The following is a 2057-nucleotide window of genomic DNA, read 5'->3' as shown; positions in this document are numbered from 1 at the left end:
TATTGTCTAAAGTAGTGTACTAACTAGGGAATAGGGTGTGATTTGAGTCTCCCTACTCCCATACATTAGTCACCTGCTTCATGTTTTAGTTGATTTCTGTCTTTATCCACCTGTGGGTATTTATTTGATCGTGTCTCCTAGTCCATCACAAATCAAGTAACAGTGGTTTTTATGTACATCAACTGGTAAAAAGGGGTTCTTGTTTGTTGTTTAAACTGTTGTTTTTTTTACGTGACCAGCATGACAATTCACACATCTGACCTTAAAATAACGGGATGTTTTTGCCTCGTCTCGCCCAGTTCAAACAATGCATGTTGGCCACGTCTAGCCTGGTAATCTACCCCGAATATGTGTCGTCCTTCCTTCAACGCGTCGACGTTCCTTTTCATATGTGCTCCTGCTTTGATCAACACGTTGAAATGGACCACATATGGAATGACTTCCTGATTTATCATGCTCTATATACAACGTGTAGTCCAATGGTAATGCAGCTAACAGTCACCTGGTTAATCCTTTACTGGTTAGGTATACTAGTCCTGTTGTGTGGAATATAGTAGCTAGTTAAGTGTAGGGTTCGTATTGTGAGGTTATTAAAGTAGAATTGTTGGATGTTATAACGAGAGCTCTTGCTGCTGAAACATCACTCTACAATTACATTCATTTATTTATTTCCTCATTACATCAAAATAAACTGCCATTGGCTCAGCGTTTTCCCAACCTTGGCTCTGATTTGTTTACTCCGGTGTCATTTTCTCCCCTCTAGATCAATGGGGTGAATGGAATCCAAAGAGAAGCACAATGGAAACCCGAACCCTTTGACACACTCACCTCTGATCTCTCCGCCTCTTGGCTCAACACCCAATCACTGACCAGGAACTCCTCCTTACGCTCCGCTCCTACCCTCCCTACTTCCTCCTTCACTCTCCCTTCATCCCTCTCCCTCCACTCCACCCCTCTGTCCACCATGCAGGGCTTCGACGACTCCTCCACCCTCCCCCCTTCCCTCACCCAGTCGCTCCTCCCCCCTCCCCCGGTCCCATCTCGAAGTAGGTCCCAGGAGGCCCTGCAGCGGGGCTCTCCCAACCCATTCCTGAGTGATCCGGTCCCAGCCCGTCCCAACAGCACCAACCCCTTCACTGGTCCTCTGGTGCAGCAGTGCCAGAGGCGCTCCCTGACACCTGACTTCCTTGCCCAGCAGAAGGCCTCCAGGCCTGGCCTCGACAGGACCATGTCTGCCTTCACCCAGCCCCTCGCCCCTACCCCAGCCTCGCTTCTCGCCCCTACCCCAGCCCCGTTCCCAGCTTTTGCCCCCACCCCGACGCCAGGGGCACCTGCACCCCCCCCATCGCTCCACCGGACCATGCCCCTGCTTGGCCCATCGATGACCCCCCTCATCCCTGCTCCAGGGCTCCCTCTCCTGACTGCTCCCTCTCTCCCTGCCCCTATGCTCCCCCTGTCTCCTCCCTCCTCTCTCCCTGCCCCCCTGTCGTCCCGCCCACAGCCCCCTCCTCCCCCTCGGCCCCAGCTGTGGGTGACCTTCGATGATGATTCACTCCTCCCAGTCCCAGCCAAGGCTCCACCTGCAGCCCCCACTGCTTCCATTGACCCGCAACCTCTCACTGCCAGAACCCAGTTCTCCTGCTCTGGTTTCGACTCTGACCACACCTGGGCCACCGGCTCCACCACCTTGACCTCCACATCCTCTCCCGGCCCCTCCGATCCCAGCCAGGATGGTCCCAGGCAGCAGCCAGCCCCCGCTCCCAGCCCAGAGCACAGACAACCTCTCCTTCCCACAAGGACTTCACTGAGAAGATAGGAGTGACCCAGCTGCATCTATGCGTCCACCACAGAGGAACACATGTCCTGTGTAGGCCAAAGCAGGACAGGGCAGACCTACTAGAGGAGTGTAGATCTATGGTAAATGGAATGTGTGTATGGTTTGTATAAAGAGTCAGGTATTTAACACATTTAACTAACCCCCTCCCACTTTGAATATTAATGTATCACTGCTGTTCCATAACATCTCTGCTGCGATGTTGTTAACACGTCATTATGTC

The 2057-nt window shown here is 52.7% G+C and overlaps 1 protein-coding gene across 1 annotated transcript in view; it reads left to right on the top strand.

Annotated features, from left to right (window-relative positions):
* The window catches only part of LOC112073415 (basic proline-rich protein), a 25085-nt gene extending 23269 nt beyond the window's left edge, over positions 1 to 1816 (top strand). Inside the window, exon 8 of the mRNA XM_024140711.2 lies at positions 764 to 1816. Coding sequence (XP_023996479.2) covers positions 764 to 1816 — 1053 coding nt within the window. The remainder of the gene's footprint in view (positions 1 to 763) is intronic.
* The last annotated feature ends 241 nt before the right edge of the window (positions 1817 to 2057 follow it).

Source organism: Salvelinus sp. IW2-2015, unplaced genomic scaffold, assembly GCF_002910315.2.
Source record: "Salvelinus sp. IW2-2015 unplaced genomic scaffold, ASM291031v2 Un_scaffold2255, whole genome shotgun sequence".
NCBI lineage: Eukaryota > Metazoa > Chordata > Actinopteri > Salmoniformes > Salmonidae > Salvelinus > Salvelinus sp. IW2-2015.
The sequence above is the reverse complement of the archived record's forward strand: the minus strand, read 5'-3'. Positions and strand labels throughout refer to the sequence as shown.